General features: G+C 33.1%; 1 protein-coding gene across 1 annotated transcript in view; it reads right to left on the bottom strand.

Moving 5' to 3' along the window:
• Positions 1-6,670: 6,670 nt before the first annotated feature.
• The window catches only part of LOC149791814 (transient receptor potential cation channel subfamily M member-like 2), a 172,903-nt gene continuing 152,888 nt past the window's right edge, over positions 6,671-26,685 (bottom strand). The window contains exons 33-35 of the mRNA XM_089969476.1: positions 25,095-25,238; positions 23,497-23,607; positions 6,671-16,279 (exon numbers count right to left, since the gene is read on the bottom strand). Of these exons, the coding sequence (XP_089825602.1) occupies positions 16,163-16,279; positions 23,497-23,607; positions 25,095-25,238 (372 nt within the window). The 3' untranslated portion in view covers positions 6,671-16,162. The remainder of the gene's footprint in view (positions 16,280-23,496; positions 23,608-25,094; positions 25,239-26,685) is intronic.

Below are 26,685 nucleotides of genomic sequence, written 5' to 3'. Positions count from 1 at the left end.
AGAAATTCCCGTGGTGGCGCTAACCCGTACGAGTCAAAGTAAATAATTTCACCTTGATTAATCGCTTAAGCAACCCAATGTGTTCCAGGACCAGAACTGTTATCGAGATTTATAATTCCTGTTTCATTACGATTTGGTTGTTCCGGTAGCTGATCCCGCATAAATACTCCTCAGAAGAATTTTATTTTTAATTTTTTTAGCTGCATCAGTTAAATCAAAATTTGACACTGGCGTTAAAAGCGTTTTGGGTACCACGATGGCGGTGTTCCTGGTAGTCGAAGGCCTTTTCCGTACCACGACGGCGGGGTTCCTGGTAGTCTTAGGCCGCGTCCTTTTTTTTACCATATTTCCCTCCTGTTATTTTTTCTGCTATTTTACTACCGGCGTATCCAGCAGCACCTAACGCAGCTGCCTTTGGTGCAGCTAATAACGCTGGTAACGCGGCGAAAAGTGGGAAAAAACCACCTACTTTAATCATATCTTTGATGGCGCTCGGAGAGAGATCAATTTGAATCCCAGTATTTGCCGATTTCGCCTTACTAAAAAATTTTTGTTGAGTTTTAGTTAGTGATAATTTATTTGGACCACCGTTGGAAATTTGATTGTGTTTTAATGTTATTTTTGCTCCACAGATTTATGTTGTCTTTGATTGAAGTTTTTTCACCTGACCCGGAGTCAGTCACACTAACATGATCACATGGCATTTTATAATAAAGCGACTGATTTAAATTAATCTCACATTTTTCCCACTGGAGCATCAATGACTCTCATTCGTCCACCAGTACCTTCGAGAAGCATAGCCTTATCGCTAAGTATAACAGCAATCGGTCTAAAATCAGCAGGACCCGTATTATGTATTTTCGCTTTGAATTGTATATCAATGACGGACTGTCTTACTAAATCAATATGTTCTAGTGAAAAATAATAAATCGGATAAACCGCTATCAACATTTAGATCTCGTCCCATATAACTCATCAAACGATAATATGCACGCGCAACTGAATTATCAGCAAAATTTAGTGATACCTCCCCAGATGGTTCCTGTTGTCCATTTATTCTCAATGATACTTCACTGGCACCAAGAGGATCAAATGCCATCGGATTTCTTTCTTGATTGTTAAATCGTTCATTTTGTTGAAAAGCAATAAAGATGTGTCTTGCCGCAGAAATACCTTGCTGTGATGATATATTCCAAGTAAAAGTATCAGTTACTCTACTAGTGATGTTATCAGTATCTGTTGTTAACCACGATAATATTGATTTACCGTCTTGATCCATAAAGGAAAGTAACTTTTGTTCTTCAACGAGCGATGGAGTCATCACTGGCATCCATAATGTGAGCTAGATAAAACTATTTTACCAGCATTACCAGCCTCTCTCCAGATGGCATCGTTACTATCACCTTTTCGATAAAGAACAACTGTGTGTTTGGCCCTGAAAATTACCTTTTTGATATCTCTACAAAATTCAAAAATCTGAGTAATGGAATTGCACAAGAAAACCTTCTATTATTGCCTGTTAACATCTTTTTGCTCGTAGAAAATCCCAAATTAAAATCATCATTAGCACTTATAACTACTGATTCCACATCAGCGTCAGTAGTGTTATCACCTTTGTTTGGTTTTCTTGCAATATACGGTCTATGATCAGCTTTATTAGTATCATCCATGGCAAACATTATAATTGGACAAGCTGATCTACCATAATTGTCTGAATACTTCGCTAGGCCTATAACCGTTGTAGCAATATCAACATCATTATAAATTGACTCAATTTCATTTCCATCATTCATATATATAGCACCTTTAAATAATGTCATAATACCATTATTAACAAAACCAACTCTGAAACCTTCTGCATATGCGCTATTATCTGTTTTTTACAATTATACCCGCAACCTCAATAAATCCCTCAGACGGCAGAAAATATCTGCTTGTATCATGAACTTGTAGTTCGACTCGTCCAGGTTGATTTGGCATCGCTGCATCATATGAATAATATTGATAATCGCGTACTGATTCATCTTTACGCACCTGTACATCCATGTCGAAAGCTGTGTTGGATATTCGCCTAATCATTTTATTATAAAATGATTATCTTCTAAAACGAAGACCACTTCCCGATATCAGACTCGTATTTGCTCGTTCGGCTTCTCGATTCATCAACTCTGCTAGTTTTTGATTTTCTACACCTTGATTTATCAACTCTGCTAGTTTTTGAATTTCTACACCTTGATTTATCAACGCTGCTAGTTTTTGATTTTCTACACCTTGATTTATCAACTCTGCTAGTTTTTGATTTTCTACACCTTGATTTATCAACTCTGCTAGTTTTTGATTTTCTACACCTTGATTTATCAACGCTGCTAGTTTTTGATTTTCTACACCTTGATTTATCAACGCTGCTGGTTTTTGATTTTCTACACCTTGATTTATCAACGCTGCTGGGTTTTGATTTTCTACACCTTGATTTATCAACGCTGCTAGTTTTTGATTTTCTACACCTTGATTCATCAACGCTGCTAGTTTTTGATTTTCTACACCTTGATTCATCAACGCTGCTAGTTTTTGATTTTCTACACCTTGATTTATCAACGCTGCTAGTTTTTGATTTTCTACACCTTGATTTATCAACGCTGCTAGTTTTTGATTTTCTACACCTTGATTTATCAACGCTGCTAGTTTTTGATTTGCTGCATCATTTATTACCTTACTAACATCACTAGGCATCACAGAGGTGCTAGGCAATTTGACCGGAACAACATCAGCGCTGGTCTTCACCGGACTTTTTTTTCGGCGTATTAAATTTAATATTCTGTCTTTGATGGAATTAAACGCTTTACTAGCAATATTACCAACAGCAGCAGTGGCTTTATCACTAATAAAATCCATAGCCTTCATTGATAGTTGTTCGCGATAGGTCCTGCTTTAGGAGATATCCTCGTGTCAAAACCTTTAACATTATCACCAAATCCACTTCCGTAAGTAATTTCATATACTGGTAACCGCGAATATATTACCCAAACAGGCTTAGGTCTACGGTGGTTTTCGTGTATAATCATTTTATTTAATTATTTATTTATTCAACAACTAGTCGCTGTAATCATCAATAATTTCATCAATGAGATTTCGATAAACACCAATATCCATGATGCCGCCTTGAAATAGTCTTCTGCTGATATCAGTTGCCTCGTTGATTATTTCTGATGAATTATTTCCAGCTCGTTTTCCTCCAATAAGAACTTCTAATCGTGATACATCATTGACAACATTATCAGGACAAATATAATTATTTCCGAAACCACTACCTACAGCGCCAGGTTTATCATCGGGAGATTCTGATTATTGAGGTTTCATTCTAGATTGTTTCATCCTTGCTGATTGCACCTCACCCATAAATTTTTTATACCCCGGATCCAATGCATCAGCTTTCTTTCCCATAGCAGCAACATATACTGCAGGGATCCACTCATTTTTAGTTATTTTATTAACAAATTCTGGTTTTATATATATATATATATATATATATATATATATATATATATATATATATATATATATATATATATATATATATATATATATCTTTGTTCATAATTAAACGCAGCAATATTAATTAAATTTTCTCTATCTTCAAAAGTATCAATAGCTTCATCAGAAAACATTATATCAGGTGATGGTGGTGATTTTTCAGGTTGAGGTATTGTTTTTTGTTGTATTTGCAAAGGTGGAGGAAGTTGACATGAAGATTTTTTTCTTGATCACTTTTCCATTTCTCCACACCTTGAAAAAAAATTTCATGTTCCTGTTCCACTATTTGTAATTTTCGTTTTATTATTTTTTTTTCCTTTTTTCTTCCTTTCTTTCTTGATCAATTTTTTTCTGTAATGTTATTCCCTCATTAAAACCATTATAAATATCGTCACTGATTACCCTGGGAATATTTCGTCTTAATTTATATAACCAATCAGCCCAGGTCTTACGAGTACTGACACTTTTTAAATACTCGGGTTTCAAATATCCGGTTCTATATGGAAAACTTAAATATGCAAATGCACCAAATTCAGCTATATTTTTAGTATTTTCAAATGTAATTTTACTTACCGCAAATGCACCAGTTTCAGTAAAAAATTTTATCAAGAGCAACATGTTCGTCATCAGTAGTATCAACAGGATCAGGTTCAGCTTCAGGTTGAGCTTGAGCTTGAGCTGGAGGTGGAGGTCCAGGTTGAGTTTGAGCTGCAATTTGTTTTAATGCTGAAAGGATACCTTTTTTCTCTCAACAGGATCTTTAATATCTCCCCATATAACTCTTTCAGTGGTTGTTGTGATAGGTTTGAATAACAACTCAGATGACTCCGCAAAACCTTGTTCTGCATCTTCTCGCGCTCGTATTTTTCGTTTGACAGAATCTCTCACGGGAAGATATTTCTTTATTGCTTCTAGTCGTTCTCGTGCTAATCTAGTAGTATATGCTTCTCCAACATCCATTTGTTATTGATATATTACTAATTTTAATTTATGATGATAAAATATTTCACAAATCGGCCTTGACAAAATATTTTAACTTATACAGCAGCATTGAGGGCTCGTCTTGTGTGCTGTTCACGATGTTCATCTTAACGTGGCTGATATATTTAATCTTTAAGGAAGCTTTATTTTTGGTAAATAAGGCTTTTTCCCAACGATTTGCTCTTGGAAGCCTTTATTTGAAGAAAAATGAGTGAATCAATCAAAGAGTGTTCACCCTCCCTGCTGCTGTAGGCATGTGTGTATGTCTGATTCGTAAAGTTAATTATTGTATTGTTTATAGTTGGTACATTAGTTCCAGTGATCTAATGTTTCTTATTATGGGCCTGTAAACGGACTCTCAATAAAACAATTGTTTCTACGTGTATGGTGTGATTAATATGACATCATGCTTTATATGGATGTATCATACCGCCATGACCAATGGGGAAGATTCGATATAAAATGACTTGGTTGTAACTACTGTCTCTTACTGTATAAGGAAAAGAAAAAGAAAATTTATGTTAAACAAACCGATAGAATCAACTTAAAATAAGAAATCTTGAGACGTTTACATCTACCTTTAATTGGTCTAGCAGGTGTTTATGTTGCAGAAAGACGATCTAATCTCAGGAATTATACTACACAGATTAAGTTCCCTTGTCAACATACATTTTGTTGTATGCATTTGATAAGAGAAATATAACCTTCAACCTTTGCAAATTTGATGAATTTTTAAAATACTCATTCATGTATTATTTTATGGACTATTAATGACAGAGTACTATTCGCCATGCTCTTTAATGTAATGACCCTCAGATGGGAAAGAGATATACTCAAATAATAGTAGTGAAAGAAAATGCTTACTAACCTGTATAATTTGATGTGATTTGGGATTGCCGGGACCCTTACCTATTTATAGATGAAAATGTTATTTTCAAAAAATTAAACACTTCAATATTTCAGAAGCAACAATCTTTAAGGTATTTTGTATTTGACCACATATGCTATGACTTTTGTAATAAATAATTTGATTACCTCATGTAAATCAGATTGCCATCCTGGTAGGTCCTGTGTTAGAGCACCTATTGGTTTGAATGGTTGCTAGTTAAAGAATGTTGATGATGGTGAAATAACCTTGATTTTATTCTTAGACCTTTTAAAATTAGTGATACTATTAATCAAAGAGTTTAGTTAATTTTATCTGTTTAGCAAAACGAGCATTGAAAAGTATAGAAATGTACTTAAAAGTATATGTTACAAAAATTGAAACTAGTAAATCTGCCCAATGTTTACATATCCATATTCATCATACTTTGTACTATTCAGCCATTTTGAAACAACTTTATGCAAGTATCTCAGGAAAAAAGAATTATAGAAAGGGTTGGAGGTTTTATGTCAGATCAGGTGATTCAAAAAGTGCACAATAAATTTGCATGTTTCAATTTTGTATCTATTTCTGTGTTGTGTGGAGAGAAACCTGGAATTCTTACATACAGAGACTAAACAAATTATGGCAGTGTTAATTTAATGTATGCATTACATCTGAATAGCCTCTATTCAATACTCTCAGATGGATACCAATTGAAGATTACCTTAATTTCAAGAAACTGCCCTGATTTTTAAGGCCTTAAATAATTCTTACTAGATTATCTTAATGATTTTTTTTTCTCACTTTGTAAGGAACATTTGTACCATGAATACACAAATTTCTCTTGTCATTTCAGCTAAGTCTTTCCATGTCTAAAAAGTGTATATTTAAGGTGGGGATCTGAATGGATTCTGAATGCTGGGTCCCAGGCAATGCATAGCTGAAATGTTAGTTTGAATAAAATAAACTGTCCAATTATGATAACATTCAAAAGATAGAAGGATGCAATAGAGTGAATGAGTACTGGAATTTCTAAGTAAGAGAAACTTTGGAGGTGAATTTAGGCTTCAACCATTCCAGTCTCCAGTGAAGTAGAATTCACTTTGATGAGAAAATAGAAATCTCCATTCCCTAACAATTAACTGTAGCATGTTTCAGTGATTTCAAAATGGAAGAGAGGGTGATGATGTGAGTTAATAACTTATCAAATGCAATATGGGTATCTAATTGACTTCTACTGATTGTATGTATTATGTCCCTTAAACTGTTAAATAAAACAATATAAATCAATTAGTACTAAGTATTTTTATTTAGCTTTGACAAAACATGCCACTATGGCAGTTTATACTGAACAATGTAGAGCAGTAAACAATTTGTTGAATCTGTCATTGTACAATTTATAATTCATTTACAAAACATTTTGTCAATTAGGTTCAATCATGAAATATACTGACCTATATAACATAATCATTAAAAAAGTAGTCCATCTAGCAACAAAACATAAGCACTAAAGCCTTCCTCTTCAGTCAAAAATTCATTTCTCCCCAGTAGTCATGATGAGCTCACTACTAGAGACATTATTTTATCAAATTAAAATGTGATAATTGCTGATAATTAGAACTTGGTATTTCCAATAAGACAAAATGTTTCCAGTAAAATAGGAACATAAATTCCTTAAAATGTAACAGGTATAGATTGTCTGCATCAGAAATTAATAGTAACTATCTGCGAATTTGCCTGGAGGAATACAGCAGCATTTGGCCAAAACCTGTAAAGTGTGTGCCCTCAGAGGTACTCTCAAATGGGCATCCTAGGCTTCAACATTAAAATGACTATTACACAAAAATGTACTAAGTGAATAAAAATTAGAATTATTTGTTCAAAATCAAGAGAAAAGAAATACTCTGACTATATAATTCTTACTGTTTTTTTAACTGCCTAATTTTAACATGGGTACCAAACACAGAATATGTGTTTGGCTATTTGAGAACTCTGATAAAATATATAGGAAGATTATAGTGCATATTACAAAATGAATGGTTAGCAAACAAAAATGTCAGACAAGTAAATAGTGAGAAAACAACTAGGGAATGTTTAATCACACATCATAAAACAATATATGTTCTATTTAAGATCATGAGTTTGGTTTGTCCATATTCAATGATAAACAAACTGTGGAAAGTGAAAATTTTTAAAAATGTTGTATAAAAATCACTAAAATTATTGTAAAAAGGCCAATTAAAATAATTAATGATAAAATAACAAGATATATCACAGTTTGCTTGTACAAATGACAATAAATAAACAAAATAGTTTGTATACAAGTGTAACATTCACTCCAACAGTTATATCAATACAGCTACTTCAATAATTATTAAATTTGTCTTTTTACAAGAAATATGATTCACTATTTCTTGATTCAAATTAATAAATATGTCATGGATGTTTTTTTTCTTCTCATGAAAACCAATAATTTCATAATAAATATAAATTCTTAATAAATATACCAACTCAATAACATCACATATACATATTGCATTTAAGTACTTAGACAAAATCTGCTTGTACCCATTCATTAAAAATGTATTTATATAAAAATTGTCATAATAAACCACTCCCTCATTACGGCCCATCCATGTAAGTAATGGGGTACAATGACTTATAGAATGACTGCCTTATAATGAGGTACTTGATACTACCAACTAATAAAATGGGATCCATGACAATACTCACCTTACAATATAGACTGTGTTAAAATAAAGGGAATTTTAGCAAGGAAGTGTTCTGATATTAGCTTATTCTTCACAATCACTATATTTTCTTACTTACTTCAATATGTTGACAACAAACCTTGTTACACAAAAATGTATGTAAACACTAAGTCTGTTATCATTTACTTAAAGGTTAAGCATGAATTTATGGCTAATAATAAACTTACATGCCTCAGCAGGCATTCAAAAAGCAGATAACTTTTGAACTATTTTGATTTGTGCACATTGTTCTATTTCAAAATTGATGTCTTAGTTAATTTCATAATTTCTATATGAATATAACACGTACTTATAAAGTACTGTAATAACAATATTCATAACGTACATTACATTGTGATCATTCATAAAGTGACTTTCTATTTACATTCAAACTTTCATTTTCTTCATATCAAAACATACTAAGTAAAAATAAGTAAGAGTTGGTTGCTACAGATTTTTATGTAAAGGTGTAAAAATAGTTGCAGTATTACAGTGTTTAAATCAATTCTATCATTTGCAAATTTGATGCAGTAATGATTTAATTTAATTAACTAATATAATTTAATTTAATTAACTAATATAATTTATTTCGTTAAGAATGGCCAGACATTTTTGATTCTAGTGCTGTAAATTCTATTTGGAAAGATCACATAATTTAGATTTTTTTCATAGTATGATAAAAAATCAGTGATTTCATTTAATATACTGCTTGATGGTGAAGTGAAATATATTTTAAATACATATGGATGCCTTGGACATTATTCTATTTTATAAATTCATGCATGGCATTATATGATAAATATACTCATGGATAATATAGAAAAAAATATGAAATGAGTTTATAAAACATTGTTAATGTGATTAAAAGTGTTCAAAAATGATATTCAGAGCAAAATGAAATTCTTGGAATATAATGTATTTCTACAATGTAGTCAATTTCTTTGGTTTTTGTTTCATCAATGACAATGTACTTGATCCTGAGCCTTATTCTTAAATATTCTGTGCAAGAAGCTCAAGTTCAAATTTAAAATGACACTTAAATGTGATAGTTTGAATTCTGCTTGGTGCATTACAGTACATCAACATAAGGAAATTATTTACAACCAATATAATTGAAACATAATTCCTTATTCAAAGGCAAATCATAAAGTGGATCTGGGGTGATTTGATTGTAGGATTCAAACCCAAATCCTTTCATATATGAGTCCACTAAGTTAACCAAGGAACCCCTGTGGCTTCTGGTTCCATTAGCAGCCCTTGATGAAATGCATAAGAATGCCTCAGATCTATTCAAATTCCTGAACTTGCACCATTCTGAAGTTTTGATTACATCTAACTCAGTGAAATTTAGCACTCTTTGACAAAGACATAAGTTAACTTTATTTTAACTTAATTTTAACAAAGTAACAGACTCTCAACTTTGACGTTGAGTAATTGCTTCAATGTTTTGACAATACATGGCCAGACAAAGCAAGAATAACATTTATGTGTTATTAAATGACTGGACCCCTCTATAAACTCCACCTGGTGTCAGCCAGAAAATACTTGCTACTGAAGAAAGCTGTTCCTTACTGTGATCTTACTGACTGTTGGGTCTAGTAGTGTTTGATTTTTACCCTTTTCTTAACACAGGCAGAAAAGACCAATCAAACATATGCTATCTACTTTTGTAGCATTACCGGATGCTTTTAAACATGGCCTTCAAACTGAAAGAAAACTAAATTGGCATTTTGTGTTTAAAAGACTTGAATCTCTTTGTGAGAAAACAATAAACATTAGCTATATTATGATCTGAATTTGCATATAATAAAATTCTGGCGTTTAAGCTTTAATTTTGCAAATCTTCGCAAATTTGCAATTTGTTGTTTACAGATCCATGCCTTCTAAAGTAAACTCAAGATACACACTCACAGAAAACTGTTAAACACTCAGCTCCATAGATACATTGGGCAAAATCTACAAATTTCTCAAGTCACACCCTCCTAGTCAGCTTAGCACCAATCACTGGTAGCATTATGTGCGCTTATCATGGAAAAATTATAGTTTAAAGATATTTATTCATGAAATAACATTTCAATTTATTATGATATAACTGATAAATTTGTAAACTTTACATTAAAGGTACAACTGAAAAGGTATTACTGAAAAAAAAAACCTGATACAATAGTTCAAGCTGTCAGAATTACTGTTAAACATAGTAAATTATAAATCTTCAGATTATGACTTTTCAATAAATATTTAAAGAATATTAAACACAATCTAAAAAAGTAAAACTGGGTAGCAGATACTTGTCCTACTGGATTTATCCTAAGAATATTGAAAATATGTATATGAGCTGAAATGAAAACTGTAAAAAGTGAAAATATGATATAATTTACATTCTTGTTGCAAATACCCATTTAGTTAAAATGTCACAATATACTTGTACATAATCAAATTCCTAACATGGATTTATTATAAATATAAACAATGAAATATTTTACAAAGGAAAACAAATAGCACATACAGAATAAAAGACATAAAAGTCAAAACATGGTTTAAAAAATTTCTTTTAAAGAATAGCAGTTAAACAGCATAAAAAATAACTTGATCACAATATATTAGTCAAGTGTTTACAATAAATGATAAATTTGGAATGTCTGACATGATAGGAAATTAAAATATTTTGAACACTATACACAGTATACTCTTTTATCTAGCTCTTTTTTAAAACAAAAATCTCCAGGTGTGCAAGCAAATCTGAGCAAAAAGTTATCAGCATTTTCTTAAATACTTGAAATTTGCTAATGAAAAAAGATTTATCTGTCCAAAATATCAGATTTTAGAAAATAGTTAGAATTGTTGTGATTGTCAAAGTATACAAAATTAAAGGGAATGGAAATTTAAGGAATATATAGCAAATGTCTCTACACAGAAAAACTAAGCATATATCTATACAAAAAAGAATATATATATATATATATATATATATATATATATATATATATATATATATATATATATATATATATAAATGTGTGTGTCATTTCCTCAATAAGGACAAACAAATAACCCAGAGTTTGTTTCAAATTCAATCTATGTAGCAAGAACCTGTCCACCACAAACACAATTTAGTGGTCATTTGTGTGTCAATTAAAACACATTTCTGTACAAAACAGCCTGTAAACTGAAAACATTGCTGGTAAAGACGGGTGTATAAAACAGTTATAATGAAATATGATCAATACAAGGGTTCACTATAGTGTAGTGTTCAGTCTTTTTCTCAGATAAGTAGGCAATATTGATAATGTGCTAATGCTACTGCCAGCAAGGCGAAGCAAACATGATGCTATATTATTCTAAAGTACTGAACAAGTGGATTTTTAAACATACAGTCAACCCTCTGAATAATGGCCTCCCATGAGAAAAGGCAAAACTGACTTTCAAACATGTTGCATAAGTATTCATGTTTATCTTTCAAAACTGGTTTCTGAAAAAATAATGAGCCTAATATTATTATTATTATGTTATCAACAAATTTTGGAATTTGCACAATTTAACAAAATCATAAAATATGTGTTTAAGTCGTCCTATCCCATTATTTGGTTGCATTCAAGGTTGGTATATCCTACTGACTTTGATCTATTCCAGAAATTAAATCATCATAGACTCTTTTTAAAATAAATCACTGATTATTGCTTGTTTTGTGCTCCATGACAAAACGCTAATTTCACAACTGACAGCTTACACTGGACTGTGAACAAAGGACTGGTTCTTTGGTTGCCTAACTTCTATAAATTCACTTAGAAACAGCTGCTCACACATTAAACAGTACCTGGATTAACACATTAACCCCTAGCGACGAGTTAACGTGGCAAGAGGTAGTAACCTACTGCCAAGCTCTGTAGCGTCAAGGTCATGCATGATACACTAAAGTGGGTGGTATTATAGAAAAGTAGACAGATGTAGCTTCTACAATGATACCAAATAATCTGGAATATCTAGTTGCACTACAAAATACTGATAAAAAAACTTATTTTTTGGACCTGATTTTTTTCTACCCATAATTCACCCGAGGTTGGAATCAAATTTTGTGTCCGGATTTTAGACTTTTTGGTCTTAGATCTAAGGCAAACCGGTATGAACTGCAAACAGACAGATGAACCTTTGCAAAAAGTAGAATAAGATGGTTATTTGGAATAAAGACAGGTCTCAATACAAAAATAATGGCTCCGTTTAGCAAAAAAAAAATAATTAAAAAAATCCAACTTTTAGTCTTCTGCTCATGTGCAAGCCAAATGGCCAATGAAAAATGATGTTACTAAAACAACTAGGTAATATGTTATTGAAAGATCATCTGGGATTTGGTGTTTTTGGATCTATTGAGAAATATCAAGCTACACTGTACCCGTCACACTGGCACAAATGATAACTTCCATTTCTGCTGCAAGAACACAACTACTTTTCCCACTATCCTGAAAACAAATTGTTCTGACCATATACCTAATGATAAAAACTACATTGCTTTCAATCTGACTCACATACACCTTCAAGTCACAATGAGACTGTGACTGGAGCACAGTTTATTCAAATGAGATAAAAAAATGTTTGTACATTGATTCACATGATAATTCTTTAAGCAATGCCTTCCTCAGGTTTTATTGGCACATATATTCTGGTGACTGTGTAAAACTGTGAAAAAACATTATGTGGTAAGGAAACACCTGACTGCTGACCACAGAAAGCAGCTAACCATTATGTATATGATATTTATTAAGAGAATTTGCCACAGGGAAATTATAACAGCAGTTGAGACAAATATACCATAGTACGACCATTTGTACAGTTGTGATTGTACAATCATTTGAATAAATACAAGTTATTTTCATGTTTGCAGTGAAGAAAACCTATGTAATAAGAATCATAAACGAGAAAGGGCAGATCTGTCAAACTCTTGTGCCTGCAAAGATCAAAGAAATTTAGTGCAGGCTTATATGTAAAGAAATGACAAGGAAACATATTGTTTGTGGAAAACTGGACAGAATATGATTAAGGACACAATAATTAATGCAAAAAAAACCCAAAGGACCAGAAGATACAATGCAACTTTTCAGGCTGCGCTCTGGCACAAATTTAGGCAGATGGACCCTAGAATGGCATATATTTAAGACAGATAGGCCCTTGGCACAGATTAAGACAGTTATGCCATAATAAAGGTAAAGGTCTAACTTGAATAAGCAGCAGATTTGCGAACAAAATACAATAATATATTGTGGAATTCAGTAATGCAATGATGTAACTCATGTTAGTAATGGAATGAATTAAAATGATATCTGATTTACATCTAAATGCTTATCTAACATATCTAGAATTTATTAGCATAAAGGTAAATATTTAAAGTTATTATAAGAGTTAATATTTTCATAATAATTAGCAGAAATTTAACAAAGTTCAAATAAACTTCATAAATGACAGAAAAAATCTGCTAAATTGAAGATTCTGTTCTAAAACAGAAAAATTTGGTGAATTGTTCCCATTTTCTGAAATAATTCCATGAAATAAACATATGACAACAATTCTGTTAATCAACCACTGTTAAACAATTCTGTTAATCAAAACTGGTCACTCATGCGCTGTCAAACATGTAGGCTTTAAAGACACTAGCTACCCCATTCTCATACAACAAATACTGTCAAAACCTGCATCAATGGAAACCTCTATGTAAAGGTTTTTAAGTCTCCGTGTGTGCAAACTATAGATAAAACGGGATAGTGGAGGTAAAAACTGGAACCGTTAGGAAGAAATGTTGGGCAGAATCCCATTTGTAGCTGAACCAACTCTATCTCTACTCATCAGCTCCTCTAAGCTCTCTTCTCAGGAATCAACATGTTCCATATCAATGAAGACATCTTATACCTGAAACTGCATTTCAGACAAGTCTACATGCTGTCTCCATCACTCATAAAGCACAAGAAATAGATGTACCAGGTTGCCCAGACAAATTCAGGTAGTGGTGTCTCTTGACCAGTGGCCACCCACTTTTATTGTCAGAATCAAATGAAACTGACAACTGTATTCAGCAGCAGCTTTATAGGATGGCTGTCCATCTAACACATGGACATATAATGGGGTTTTGAGATGGAAATCACATGAATATTTGTTGATTTCTAAATTCAAGACACTGATATTTGTACCAAAATAACAATAAAGTACCTTCTGTTTAACTCAAGTGAGGTCACCATATTTGAGCCCTCATGAATTTTTTCTCATATATTAAGAAATGCATTTGAAAACTTTCAAGACTAAAGCCAGTCGATCATATGATAAGTTAATTTCCATTGTACATACTGATCATTTTGTGGCATGGAATAAATTCTTGCAAACCCTTGAAAAATATCATGCATTCTGAGTTTAGGTTGACAAAGAAAAACAATCTGACTAAACAAAAAACAAGAGAGTTCTTTGATCACAAATGAGAAATCTTGTGCCACAAAAATTAAAATAAACATCAGTTACACATTCTAAAGTGGTGGGAAAATGGAATAGACTGAGAATGATATTTGTACCTAGATTTTATTAAATTGTTTTTTTAAATGTTTTTTTTTTTACTGCAATTAATAATTACTTATAAATATTTCAAATTTTATCATAATGATCCCATAGCATGCATTGATTTTTAAATTAAATATTAAACCTTTAACAATTAATCATGCCTTCCTTGCATGTAATTATCATTTATATTTGTTTGATACCACTCTTGAAAGACCACACATCTTATAAGGACAAAATCCTGCTTCAGAGGAGGGTGATCTTATAAGATGGGAATAGTTGTAACATCAGAGCAACGTGTTCCTGTAAAACTACATACATTTCTGAATAGAAAGAATTGAGAGGAAAAGAAATGTTTGTTAGTATATAATACATGGAAAAAAGAATGTCTATGTAATTATAAAAATGTAGGGATGGTAGATGAAAAAGACAAGTAGGGTAATTTATATCCTGCAACAAAATACACCTGTTCAATAAGGACATTACAATTTAAACTCTATACCAGGGACACATGTCCACAATGGACAAAATCTTAAGGTCCCATGAGTGTCTTCTATATGGGTTTCACTGTATAATGAAAGTATCTACGTAAAATAATTTTTTTAATAACATATTACACTTGTCAGTTTAAAAGTACATTAATTACATATAAACAGTCAATTATAAAAGGTGAGCTTTGCTCATTGGATTGAAATTCATTTCATACTCTAGAAAGGTAAACTTTCTACAAACAACAAGACATATCTACAAATGAAACACATGATCTAAAAATGTATTCCATTAAAATTGTATTTCATTGCACTTACAAAATAGTAAGTTTTCATTTAAAATATGACATTATAACAACACTGATCATACAGAGATGATATGTCTCCTCTGTCACTCTACTTATGTAAAGACCCCTAATAAAATGTCCACCACTCTCAAGTCATATACTACTTAATCTACAATAATTCTAGAGTAACAAACAATACTGAATGCTGAAAATTCTAAGTATGACAAGACACCATTGCAACTAGCTTGACATGTGTACCTAGCTTGGCTGAAATTATTTTAACATTCTGAGTTTTTCTCTGGAAAAGAAAATGTTATGGAGAGACATACAGACACACATATGTGCAAAATGACTGGTAGAGCCACCTGATATTACATACCAAGTGAATAAGTGAATAACAATCTAATGATGAATTGGATATGTATAATTACTCAAGATGTTACAATGTTACATTTTTAACTAGCTGCTTGATTAATGAAGGTTTAAAAAAATTGTTCTCTAGCTATGCTTTAAATGGTTCATTGCACTATGACAAAATTTGGAAGTCCTTGGAAGTTATACTGCAGCTGTATCCTTATGTCCCGATACCCCACTGAAGCTGGACTGGTTCTCCTGACCAACATTTCATAAAATCAGCTTCCATTCCAGTCAATGTCTCATACAACATTTACTGATTTTTCATGCATGCTCTTGATCAGAAAGTCCTTGGAAGTTATTGTTTTATTGCCATTAGAAGGAGGCACCCAACTTTTCGGAAATCAATTTAAGGAAGTAACTATGAGCACCATAGAGTGACAACTTGCTGGAAGCAGTCAACCATGTTGCTGGGTGGCCTGCAGCACCAGCCTGGAAGGAAAACATTATGTGTAGGTTATCTCTTATCTGTAGAAACTCTCAGCCATATACTGAATAAGAATATGGAAAATTAATTTAACTATAACTTAATTTCAGTGAGAAATAAAATAAAAAATTACTGCAGTAATTTAAAAGAATTCAATACAAATGTTCATTATTTTGTTGATATAATAAACAAGACTTAGCTTATAGTAAAGATAAAAATAAAAAACTGGGCATCCTAACAGTAATAAATGCCTCTAAATTCTACACAATAACATCTAGGACACTTTCTCTCCAAAAGCTAGATAAAAGACTGGCTCATCAAGCAATAATTTCAAAAATCTGAGTCAAAGTGGGTCAATAAGTACAGATACTTGATTTGTTTAATACAAACTTTAATCATGAACTTGTGAAATGATCTGTACTAGTGCATAATCCATACCTATATCCATAACTATGATGAAAATCAAATCTGTATAATGTGGAAAAATCCTGAATACAAGTTATGTGATGTTCTGTCAAACACATGATAGTATTTGCTGAATACAATGTATGTGTTGTTCCGTCCAACACAAAATTGTATTTACTGAATACAAAGTATGTGTAGTTCTGTCCAACACATGATGGTATTTAGTGAATAAAAGGTATGTGCTGTTCTGAACAACATATGATGGTATTTACTGAATAAAAAAATATGCGTAGTTCTGTCCAACACATGATGGTATTTACTGAATACAAAGCACGTGCTGTTCTGTCAAACACATGATGGTATTTACCGAATACAAAATATGCGTAGTTCTGTCCAACACATGATGGTATTTACTGAATACAAAGTATGTGCTGTTTTGTCCAACACATGAAGGTATTTATTAAATACAAGGTATGTGCTGTTCTGTCCAACACATGATGGTACTTACTGAATAATAATAATAATAATAATAATAATAATAATAATAATAAGAACTTTGTATAGCGCCTAATCTTTAGAAGCTCTAAGCGCTTTACAACATTAGACAACACCTATAAGATAAAAGACATATAATGATATGATTACAAAAACAAACACCATGAAATTAGAAAACATTGAAAAAAACATGCTGAGAATATTCAAGTAGGAAACATTATTAGGTCTTTAAGTTTGTTCTTGCAGTCGCAGTGAGTTTTGAGATCCGTCTTCAATGTGATTACAGTGTCTTTGTGTCTAAGTTCAGTGTGCAATTCATTCCACGTTGCTGGGCCCTGGAATGCAAAATAATGCTGTCCATATGACTTTGTTTTCATAGTGGGAATAATGATTATATGATTGTCAGAAGAGGAGCATAAGTATCTTGCTGGTGTGTACACATGGGTGAGGTCAGATAGGTATGTTGGTCTAGAGTCTGACAGTGAAACGTAGCACAGAGAACAAATTTTGTGCTTGATTCTCGATCGAATGGATAGCCAATGTAGGGTACAGAGCAGCAGGGAGGTGTGCTCTGATAATAGTACTCTAAGCATGATCCGAGCAGCTGTGTTTTGAACTTTTTGAAGTTTCTGGAGTAGATATTGAGATGAACCAGACAGAATTGAGTTACAATAGTCCAGTCTTGAAAGTACTAATGAACACACAAGTGTTTCAGTGGCATCAACTGACAGATATTTGCAAACTGAGCTGATGCATCTCAGCTCAAGATGTGCAGCCTTGCATATGTTCATGACATGTTGGTGCAATGTGAGAGTACTGTCCTAGTAACACTAGGTTTCATACTGATCGTGTGAATTTAATATTGGTGGTTCTGATATTTATTGTTTGAGGTAAAGGATGTGAATTAGAAAGTCTTTGTGTTGTGATCAGAATGGCCTCAGTTTTATCATCATTCGTCTGCAGCTTGTTACATGTCATCCATGGTTTCACATCAGAAATGCAACTCTCTACACCTTGGATGGTAGTATGAACTTCAGCTGGGTGGCTAGATTTGTATATTTGGGTGTCATCAGCGTACAATTGGTGAGACACTGGATGATAATCCATGACACTTGAGAGCGACTGAGTGTATAGAATGAAGAGAACTGGTCCAACAACAGACCCCTGTGGAACACCACAACATAGATCAACTGGGCGGAAGTGTATTCCATTTGCAGATACAATTTGTGTCCTGTTGACCAAATAGGACTTGAACCACGAGAAGGCTGTATCGTGAATGCCAAATACATGCTGCAGACTGTGAAGTAATATATCATGGTCTATTGTGTCAATTGCTGCAGACAAATCAAGGAGGGTGAGGACTGTAATCTTTCTGCTATCCAACTCAGAGAGAATGTCATTAACTACTTTTAGAAGAGTAGTTTCAGTACTGTGGCAAAGGTGAGATGCAGATTGTACATTGCTAAAAAGTCTTTGAATTTAGATGAGATACAAGCTGGGATAGAACAACCTTTTCTAAGATTTTTTATATGAATGGGAGATTAGAAACTGGGTAGTTCTTTAAATCGTTATGGTTTAGTGTTGGTTTCTTCAGCAGAGGCTTTACAGTGGGAGTTTTGAAAAATGATGGGAATTCCCCAGATGAGAGAGAGGTATTAATAACATCAGTTAGTGAAGGCAATACTGGATCTAAGCACTCAAGCAGCAGTGATGTTGGAATTGGATCAAGTTCACATGACGTTTGGTGCACTCTTCATCAGGATTGTACGTTCAAAATCCATGGAGACAAGTTCAAATGCTGCTAATGGTTGCAGCTAATATTATGTATCACAACTGTATGGTGACGAATCAATTGAAATTGTGGTGTCAAGCTTATCTCTAATAGTTTGTACTTTGTCACGGAAGAAATCTGCAAACATGTCCGGAAGGTCGACTAGAGAGAAGATAGTTGTAAGTGGTGTAGATTTGTTCCTTGACATTAGCTTGTTAGTAATCTCGAAGAGCTCTTTGCAGCTGGAACTATCCATGATCTTAGTAGTGTAGTGGGCTAATTTTGCTGCAAAGACTATATTTGTGACATTCTTCTTAGCAGCTTCATAGATCTGCTTATGAATAGTGAGTCTGGTGGAAAGCCAGAGCCTCTCAGCTTTACAGTGGTCTCTTTTAGCAGTGCAAAGCTGGTCCCTAACACTGCTATACCATGGAGAACACTTTTGAATTGATACTCTGCACTTGGTAGCTGCGGCATGTTTGTCAAACAATGAATGCAGGCAGTTATCAAGTTGTTCTGCGGTAGGAGGTAAGCAAGTTGTTAGGTTAGCTTGGATGTCATGCATTAGTTTGGTTCTATTTCTCATATGGAGGTTTCTTTTAGTAGCAGATAAAGGTGTAGGGTTAGGGACTGATACGTCAAGATGGCATATAATGCAGAGGTGATCTGATGCAAGGTCATGGGATACCAGGGAGGACCGTAGAATGTTATCATCAAGTTTATGAAGAATCCAGTCTAAAATGTGACCATGTTTATGGGTGGGTTGTTTATCTGACTGTTTGAGGTTGAAAATATTAATGGAATCTATGAGTTTTGATGTATTTGAGTTTCCGGGAAAGACAAAGTGAAAGCAGAAACTGCTCCAAAAAGAGAGAGTCAGCCAGCTTGTTTTTTCTACTAGGAGGAGGGCAGTATAGGCAGTAAAAATGGATTGACCTTTGCTCCAGCGTGAGTGTGGTTTGGACTAGTTCAAACGATGTGTGGTCAAAATTGAATGTTGTGGTGTGGTTAAGACGTTTTATGTGATGACAGCAATTCCACCTCCACGAGAATAACGGGGGAACGACTTCATGGAGTAACCAGTGGGTGTTAAATCCGCACACTTGGGCTCATCGCCTGATGTTTTTAGCCATGTTTCTGTCAAGAAAATATGTCATTATTCTGGTCGTTGATAAAATTAACTATTTCTGTGCACTTTTCCTTTGGTCCTACTGACTGGGCATTGAATAATGCAACGCGCAGAGGTATTTCTTGGGCAGTTGACACAAAGGTTGACGAATTAATAGGGGTTTGAATTAGGTTATCTAAATTAATGGTCAATTTTTTTTTTTAAAATTGTTGAGCCGAAATAAGGGAGATAACTGGAATTCTTCCTGTTCTACGCCGGCCAGCCTTGAAACGTTTCTTTTTTGCTTCTGTTTACATTTAGGTAATGATGAATGTAGTCCCAGTTCGTTTAGTCTAGAGCACAATGTAGTGTGGAGAGTCAAGGAGTGAACATTTAAAGCAATTAATGAGGGTCCATCGTAGCATAAACGTGTTGACTGGCGAGTATCACGTGATGGCAGTTTGTTCAAAAGCAGTGGAGCAAGACAGCTGAGAAAAAGTCTAATTGTTCTCATTTCCAAAACAAGTAGATGAGGAAACACATACGAATTTAACAACCAATACATAATGAACACAATAATGAAGATGAAAACAGGCAACAAGCACAAATATCGTGAAGACAGCACTAAAAATAGAACAGCTGCTTCAAGCCAGTTAAGTGATAGTGGTGATCTTGTAATAAACAAAGTATGTGCTGTTCTGTCCAACACATGATGGTATTTACTGAATACAAAATATGCATAGTTCTGTCCAACACATGATGATATTTACTGAATAAAAAATATGCATAGTTCTGTCCAACACATGATGGTATTTACTGAATACAACGGCTGTTTGCTTCTGTCAAAAATATGATGGTATTTACTGAATACAAAGTATGTGCTGTTCTGTGAAACACATGATGGTATTTACTGAATACAAAGTATGTGTAGTTCTGTGAAACACATGATGGTATTTACTGAGCACAAAGTATGTGCTGTTCTGTCCAACACATGATGGCATTTACTGAATACAAAGTATGTGCTGTTCTGTCAAACACATGATGGCATTTACTGAATACAAGGGATGTTTAGTTCTGTCAAAAATATGATGGTATTTACTGAATACAAAGTATGTGCTGTTCTGTGAAACACATGATGGTATTTACTGAGCACAAAGTATATGCTGTTCTGTCAAACACATGATGGTATTTATTGAATACAAAGTATGTGTAGTTCTGTCAAACACATGATGGTATTTACTGAATACAATGTATGTGTAGTTCTGTCAAACACATGATGGTATTTACTGAATACAAAGTATGTGTAGTTCTGTCAAACACATGATGGTATTTACTGAATACAATGTATGTGTAGTTCTGTCAAACACATGATGGTATTTACTGAATACAATGTATGTGTAGTTCTGTCAAACACATGATGGTATTTACTGAATACAAAGTATGTGCTGTTCTGTGAAACACATGATGGTATTTACTGAGCACAAAGTAGATGCTGTTCTGTCAAACACATGATGGTATTTATTGAATACAAAGTATGTGTAGTTCTGTCAAACACATGATGGCATTTAAAGAATACAATGTATGTGTAGTTCTGTCAAACACATGATGGTATTTACTGAATGCAATGTATGTGTAGTTCTGTCAAACACATGATGGTATTTACTGAATACAAAGTATGTTCTTTTCTGTCAAACACATGATGGTATTTACTGAATACAAAGTATGTGCTGTTCTGTCAAAAACAAAATGGATTTACTGAATACCAAGTAGGTGCTGTTCTGTCAAACACATGATGGTATTTACTGAATACAAAGTATGTGTAGTTTTGTCAAACACATCAAGCTATTTGATAACATGGTTGTAATACATAAATTGCCAATGTCATAGCATCATGCCAGGCATGAATATCTTAAACCATTTAATCACACTTCATTGGCAATATTAGCAAGATTGTTTGGCAATACAAAAATACTACTTATACAGTTTGGTGGCTGATGTATCATCTATGTGCAAACTAATGTTAGGGGTTACACTATAAGCTTATATAGGCAACACTGTCACTGTACTTGTCCATGAAAGTTTACATTCAAGAAGCCAGAAAACTAAAGTTGACTTCAACTTGTCAAGAACTAGTGCCTACCATCTCTATTTTCCAAATTCAACCTATTGATATCCTCGACAAAATAGTGAATCCAGCACTTGGTATTTAATTATCAAAATGATGATCTTAAGTTCAAAACAGCAGAGACATGCTTTAAAATTAATTTTAATGGTAACTTTGAGAGTTCTGATTACCTCAGACATACAAATATTTTCAATTTACTTCTACCCCTAGAAATGCAAAACTGTATGACATTCAGTAAAATTAAAGATTTGAACTATATATTGTGATTCTTTTAGACTAAAAGCTACCAATTAATCACTTAATTTGTCCAATATCTCATGAAAATGTGGAATGATATGTTTTGTCTCTGATAAATATTAGTACACTTTTTAAGGGAATGTTGCCTATTTTTGAAAGTTACTGTTTAGTGCTGTTATTAAAATGATTCATTAGTGCTTTCCAATTAAGGAGAGAAAGGTTTTGTTATTTAATGAAGAGCACTGCATATTATGTGTATTTTAAAACTGTTTGACTGACTGAGCCAGTGAAACACAGGGCCTGATGAACTTGTTGTGATAACAATTACATGACCTCTGTCTCATCTGCCTGAAATATTTAGTTCAGCAAGACTGCTGAATGAATATATCAACCTATTTTCCCATTAATCTACCCTAATCAGACAGGAAGGAAAAGCCATTTTGCCTGAAATATGAAGTCTATGAATGTACACTAACTACCTTTAATGAGGAGGAAAATCCATGTATTATGATAACATATAGGAGCTTATTTTGGGCATTAAAATTAAAACTTATAAAGAATAATTTATCTAAACATCTTTAGCAGATCATTATTTCAGAAATATACAAAGTGCATTTAATTGCTGTTAGAAACTAAAGGGAAAAAACTCTGCAAACAGGTTATGTAGTTCTGTACACATCGACTTTATAATTAAAATCCAAACACATTGGGAAAAATTATAATTCTCTGCTGCATACAAATTAACATATAAGATACTCTGTCAGAATCTGCTGCATACAAATTAACATACAAGATACTTTATCAGAATTTACTTATGTCATAATGAGAGATACAAAATCTGCTTGTTAAACTTTGGCATTACATCTAGTAACCAGCTCACACAGAAATACTACGCAGTACTGAGTGTCTCTACATTCATGTGACAGTATAATCATATACTTATGTTCATATACACAGAATGCCAAAGCCTGTAAACTCTTCTTTAGATAATTACTTTACCTAATTAAAACAATTCCATATCTATCAAACTCTAGTAAAAGATTCATTTCCAGCCAATGGTACAAATATAGAAATTATTTACCGTCAATGAGAAATGACGCAAAATATCCTTTTCATCCTGGTAGAGATATACTGTACTTTCCAACCAAGCATTGTCTGTATTTCTTGGGTCATCTGCATATCCCTGGTAAATCTTGATTATAAGATATTAAACGTTAATGAAAATCTCTCATCTTTACAAAACATGCCTTAATTTAAAGCAGTAAATAAAATATGTGAAACTGACAAAATATTATATACAGATCTGTCAGAAAGAAGTGAATACTATGAGGAGTTTCAAAATTAGATGCTAAACTTTGCCAAAAAAATGCTCTGGATTTTCTTTGATCCAAAAAACCCCCCAACTTTTACTAGTACAAAAGAAGGTAAATGTACAAGCTATACTTACAAATAATTACAGCTGGATTATTAAATTTGTGTTAAAAAAAGAATGAAAGCTCAGGGTCAAGGTCATTATTGTGATTAACCATTTCAAAATTAAGATAATTAACCTTGACACACATAAAATAATGCCCCTAATTATGACCACAATATCTAATCAAAACTACAAGTGTAACCAAGTCTTTCCCCCAAAATGTAACTCCACAGTTTACTTGTGAGAATGAGAAAAGGCTGTGTGTTGTTGATGTGATCACTGGTTATCATTGCAAAGATCAAAGATGCGACTATAGCATAAATAAATCCAAAAGTAATTGTATTAAGTGAGACCATCAACAAAGATGAGACCCAGGTGCACCTGAGATCATTCACCTTGCTGGCATCTGCCTACAAGCCATATACAAGAGCTGTTGGTCAAAAGATCTGGCTTAATAGGACACTTTCCGTACAATTTACTTTCATTTCTATCGATTCATTAATTCTGAAATCACTTGTTTAGAGGTTGTTAAATATGTACTACTTCATCATGGCAGATCAGCAAATCTTGTGCAAGAGTTAAAGGCCTATATATTAGATGCTTACTGTCAAATCGATCAGATTACGTCCAGTGGTTTTTGCAAACCTGTCATTTAAAAATAAGTTTTATATGCAATAAAAGAAGGCCACACCAGATGGTGGATTAGCATCATCCACACAAACTTGAAAGTTTTCCATCGGTATGACACCATATGTCACATCTGGTCAAATTATAATGAGTAGTTTTTCTGCAGAAGAAGTTGATGAAAGGTTCGTGCATTCTTTGTATAGCTGACCTTACTGTATGGCACATTTGCACTGATTGCACAAACTTTAAAAGGTCTTGCTTGCAAAGATGCTTTCTGTCAAATTAAGTAAAATTCTGTTGAGCGGAGTAGAGACATTGGTTTTATATTTCTTGTACTGGCAGCTATTTTTGGATAGCAGATCAACATCTTTTGTATAAACCTGAAAGGTTTTCAAGCCAAAGAACTTTCTGTCAAACCTGGTCAAATTCTGTTCAATTTGGTGATAACATCCCTCTTGAGACCCAATTCTTCAGGAAATCTACTACTGTTTTTTGTCAGAATGTTTTGTTTTATATTTCACTTGGTGAAGATAAGGCATTAAAACTGATGCACAACAGATCAGCCATGAATAAAATATTTAATTTTTAAACTAATTACATTCTAATGTGTAACAATATATTATATAAGGTCTTCTTACCAGCTCTCCTTTCCTAAGTAGCTTCTCCATCTGTTTCTTAATTTTCTTTTTCTGCCGCCTGTCTTCTCCTAAAGCACCAAGAGCTTCCTCAGAGAACTTAATTTTCAGATTTTCTGTTGGAAGACGGCCCGGTGCCAGTATACTCTGTAAGAAAGTAATGTATTAGAACAAAAGGTTTTGTAAATCACAAAATGTAAATTTTAATTTCACATACATTAAGTCTTCTACAAAACTAACTTTGCACTTTTCTAGATGACTCACCATACTGATGAAACCCTGAAATATTTTTTAAAAATCATGGTTTGTTTTAGTTTGGTTGTTAAAACAGCAGCTCTCATTGCATGTGGCATTTTCAATGTCATAGAGATGGAGAACATTCTATGTAGAAAAGATATAAAATGAGCAGGCTTGGTTTGAATCTAACAAACACGCACACACAATTATCTTATCCCCACATTTTTTAAAAGAAAAAGTGAGAGTGATGTGATCTGTTTCATTGGAATGTGCATATGTAGGCATATTTTGCTGCATAAATTCCTACTATACCATTTAATATAGAAATAAAACAATAGTCTTTGAATTCTGATAAATGTCCTGCATGCAAAGATTTAACAGAAGAAGAAACACAAGAACATGCCTACATTTATTGACTGAAGCAAAATCTGGGAAAAATATATTATTAAATCTCTAAAATATTATGATTAAAATTACAATTTATCTAAAAAAATATTCCTTTGAATATGGGCCCTCTGACAATGCAATGATAACATTAAGGCTTAAGATAATAATTTCTGGTGTTTGCCGATTCATTAATACAGTGACTATAAACTGTTTTTTGTTTCGGGTACTGAATGGCTTTGGTGCAACACTGAAAACCCACTGACAATAGCACAACATTTTGTAATGGATCATGTTCCCATTGTAGTAAAATCTGTCTTAAGAGACCATTCTTTCTGTCAAACTAAAAATGATTTATTCAGACAGTTGGTTTCTCAGAAAAGGTCACTACACTAGAAAGCAAACTAATGCATAAAGAGCATGGTCTGTGAATAAAGGTCACAGTATCTCGTAATCTCATAGCAGTGGTTTCTCAACTCTGGTTTTACTGTATCATGTACTCATGCAGTTCTCAATTCTTAATGCCAGCAGCTCACTTACTCATTATGTAGTTACTATAATTCAGTAGTTAATGCCATCAATTCATACACTTCCCAGTATTCAGTTGTTAATGCCACTAATCTGATAATTCACCAACTCACCATCTGTGAAGTTACTCATATTTGGTTGTCAACACCAACATCTGACTTGCACTATTTGTGAACTTCTGAATAATTATTGTAATAAATGACCCTATTCACCATAAACATGTACTTCGCCTTAATTTGTATCTAACCCTAAGGAGGACTGGATAATACCACCATCATACTTACCCTTCACAATGAACTAACCATATTTACCTTTACAATGAACATAATTATTTACCCTGTATTATGTACACACAACTACAAAATGCACAGTCTCAGTACTATTGTCACATGGTGTGATGGCATGTCAAGGTCTATGATTGTTGACTGAAATTTCAGTGAACATA

The sequence above is a fragment of the Sinohyriopsis cumingii genome, chromosome 9 (assembly GCF_028554795.1).
Source record: "Sinohyriopsis cumingii isolate HCF-2022 chromosome 9, ASM2855479v2, whole genome shotgun sequence".
Lineage (NCBI taxonomy): Eukaryota > Metazoa > Mollusca > Bivalvia > Unionida > Unionidae > Sinohyriopsis > Sinohyriopsis cumingii.
This window is presented reverse-complemented; position numbering and strand designations above follow the sequence as displayed.